Here is a 3,293-nt window from a genome sequence, read left to right as displayed (position 1 = left end):
GCACCGGCCGATTCCCCAAAGATGGTGATGTTTTCTGGGTCACCCCCAAAGGCCTTGATGTTCCTCTTCACCCAGGCAATAGCCATGTGCTGGTCCTTCAGCCCGTAGTTCCCTGAGCGGCACAGAGCAGCCACCACTGAGCAAGGGCACAGCAAAGCTGACCCAGCACAGGGTCCCCCCAGACACAGAGGCAGCAGCAGTGGTACCTGGCATGTTTTCGTCTCCCGTGCTCAGGAAGCCCAGGGGCCCCAGGCGATAGTTGATGGTGACCACGATGACGTTGCCCCGCACGGCGATCTCCTCGCCATCGTACAGGTAGTTATCCAGGAAATTGGCTCCCTGGCTCCCTCCCACCAGGAAGGCTCCACCATAGATGAAGATCATCACAGGCAGGTTGGTAGAGACTGCCAGGTGAGCAAGAGGAGCAGACTGAGCCACAACAGAGCCTGGAGGTGCAGCCCGTCCATCCCCTCACCCACTCCCTGAGCATCACTGCACCTGGGCAGGAACAGACAAGGCTCTGCCATCACCTCTGGCCAAGGAAGTCCTTGTTCTGCACAAGAGGCTGAACCTCCCAAGAGGCTGCAGCTGGGGGTCATTGCCTGACACAGTTCCCACCTTTCCCCCCAAAATCACTGCTCAGCACTTGCCCACTATGGGAATGTAACTGCTGAGAGATGCTCCAGAATAATCTGTGCATAAAACGCAGCTGGGAATCTCCTGCCCAGGTCCCTGCCAAGCACATACCCTGTCTCCTGCCTTGAGGGATCCACATGTTCAGGTAGAGACAGTCCTCTTTCCCACGGACATCAGACTGGGTGAGTGTCATCTGCATGCAGCGATTCTTGAATGTTTTTGCCTCCAATGTTCCTGAGAGGAGAGAGGGAAGACAGCATGTCCTAGTTAGGGGCATCAACTCCATCCACTGGTTTCCATCTGTCTGTCCACCCATCCTTTGCTCTCTGAGTCCAGTGCAGAGGCAGAAAAGCCTCCCCAGCCACTATGACCTGTCTGAGTGGCAAAGTGGGATCCTTTCCCATGTGAACTAGACTGAAGAGAGAAAAGAAAAAATAAAATCCCAAACCAAAGGCATTTCAAAGCTTGGATCTTACCATCCCAGCCAGGATGAGGTTCAGGGTCTTGCAGAGTCTTTGGAGGGGCAGCAAAGGGAATCCCTCTGAAGATGTCGACGTAGCTCCCAAAGAGTCCCAGTTTCTTGCTCTCGCCTTCCACAAAACCGCCCTCGGTGTGCACCACACCCAGCTACAGGGGTACCACGGAGAAGAGACAATCTGGTGCTCAGTTCCTCATGCCTCTGGCTTCCCATGCCACCAGCACTCACACCTTGCCCCGGCCAGTCCCCCACACAGACCCACTCACAGCCCACCCTTCAGGTGCCACTGGAGCTGCGACCATGCAGGTGTTCTGCAGGTGCCCTTTGGAGCAGACAGGCAGCAGCAACTCCTACACACTCCCAAAGATAAATGGCAGAAGGAGAGGACCTTCAGCCCTAGGGTGTAAACCTGGCCAGACCTGACACAGAACTGTGCAGGAACTCTTGGGAAAATGTCCCTGAGAGCCTCTGCCATGTTGAGGCCACAAAAACACTGTGCCCCAGCTGCCAGGCCTGCAAACCCTCTGTCAGAGATCCAGATTGGGGTAACAGGGGTTTGCTCACTCAGGCAGGGACAGGTGAAATATCTTGCCCAGCCCTGAGAAGTGCCTTTGTACTTACGGTCGCAGCCCAGGCCACCCCCAGGGAGGAGCACAAGGCCAAGCACAGGATCCCCCAGCGAGCCATGGTGAGGGCACACCTGAGGAGACAGTGCCCAGCTGGAAAGCTGGTATATATAGAGTGAGGGGGGCAGGGGTGTGTACAATGCCATGGGCCAGCCTTGGCTCTGAGGTGAACCAGAGGAGCCTCCACACGCTTGTCCTTCAGTAGCCTGAGGCCAGTCCATGGCTGAGGTAGAACTGGCATTGCCTTGTGAGAGCCCTGCAGGTGCTGCTCTTGTGGGCTGGAGGCCAAACCTCCTCAGGTGCCTATTCTGTTTCCCACATGGCCATCATCATGGTCAAACTACCCACACACAGAGAGGCTTGAGAATGGAACTTCCCCTCTCGTCTTCTTCGTCTTCTTCATCTTCGTCTTCTTCTTCTCTGGTGTATTACCAGCTGGTTTGGATTCTGGCCTCACTCTTGGGAGGTTGTTGAGCTTGCTAAAGGTCTCACTAGCCAGTAATTATGAAAATGTAGAGACCTGTTTATTCACAGGTTTGTTGCACGCTTCCTTCCAGGTCTGTACAGCAGCATCCAGTGGTTCAGTTGGGATTTCTCCATCATCAAAGTTCACAAAGATGGCATTGTGTGGGCAACGGGCCCTGCTGAGGCCAATCAGGTTCTCAGCAGACACCTGGGGATTGTTGTATCACTCAGTAAGGAGCAGCAAAAGGATTGGGTTTGCCTTTGCCTATGGCACGCAAGGACTTGGGGCTGCCACTGGAATATGTGAAAATGGAGTTTGTGCTACAGATTTCAGAGGGGAAGGGACTCAGCTGAGTGGCCAATGGGTTGGTTTAACTTTGGCCCAACCTCTGTATCAACAGGCAATGCAAGAAGGAAATGCAGTTATTTTTTTTTCCCATTTAAAAAGTGCAGGTGAAGGACAACAGTGAGAAAATGAAAGATGTTTTTTGTGGGAGATCTCACAGATTGTCCTACTGGCAAAACCAATTGGAGCTGGCAGGGCACAGGTTGGGTGAGTGCGGGCACAGGAACACGTGGCATCGACTCGTGGCAGAAAGCTGGGCTTGTTGCACCCCACACTGTGTGATGTGTGCTGGGAGAGGCAGTCCAGGCAGTCATCTTCACCACATCACCTGGCAAATCCTCTGTTGTGCCAAATCAAGAGGGATAAAACAGAACAAGGCAGCAGCTTAAACAGGTGAAGGCCTCCATCCCATCTCCTGCCCACACAACCGATCTTCCCTCCATCCCTGAGCTCCAAATTTCCCGTGGGTATCCAGCCAGGGTTTTCAGGACATCCCCTGAGCCTGTGTCCCCCGTGCCATGGAGTCCTTGAGTCAGGATTGGTGGCACCTCTGTGCGTGTGTGTGTTTGTGTGTTGGAGTCACAGCTGCTGCTGTTCCCCCCGCTCACCCCGACAGGGTGGGAACTGGGTGTGTTCATCCTGTCAGAGCTCTGGGATGGGGTAGAAACAGAACCAGCCCCAAATACCCAGGAGCCTTGAGGCAGCCTCCCTCCACAAAGCCGTAAGCCTGGCTTAGATATTG

General features: G+C 54.4%; 1 protein-coding gene across 1 annotated transcript in view; it reads right to left on the bottom strand.

Moving 5' to 3' along the window:
* The window catches only part of CEL (carboxyl ester lipase), a 3,123-nt gene extending 640 nt beyond the window's left edge, over positions 1 to 2,483 (bottom strand). The window contains exons 1-5 of the mRNA XM_027687930.1: positions 1,736 to 2,483; positions 1,113 to 1,263; positions 748 to 870; positions 207 to 404; positions 5 to 112 (exon numbers count right to left, since the gene is read on the bottom strand). Of these exons, the coding sequence (XP_027543731.1) occupies positions 5 to 112; positions 207 to 404; positions 748 to 870; positions 1,113 to 1,263; positions 1,736 to 1,981 (826 nt within the window). The 5' untranslated portion in view covers positions 1,982 to 2,483. The remainder of the gene's footprint in view (positions 1 to 4; positions 113 to 206; positions 405 to 747; positions 871 to 1,112; positions 1,264 to 1,735) is intronic.
* Between the last annotated feature and the right edge of the window lie 810 nt (positions 2,484 to 3,293).

The sequence above is a fragment of the Neopelma chrysocephalum genome, unplaced genomic scaffold, assembly GCF_003984885.1.
Source record: "Neopelma chrysocephalum unplaced genomic scaffold, ASM398488v2 Primary Assembly neopelma1_74, whole genome shotgun sequence".
Classification (NCBI taxonomy): domain Eukaryota; kingdom Metazoa; phylum Chordata; class Aves; order Passeriformes; family Pipridae; genus Neopelma; species Neopelma chrysocephalum.
This window is presented reverse-complemented; position numbering and strand designations above follow the sequence as displayed.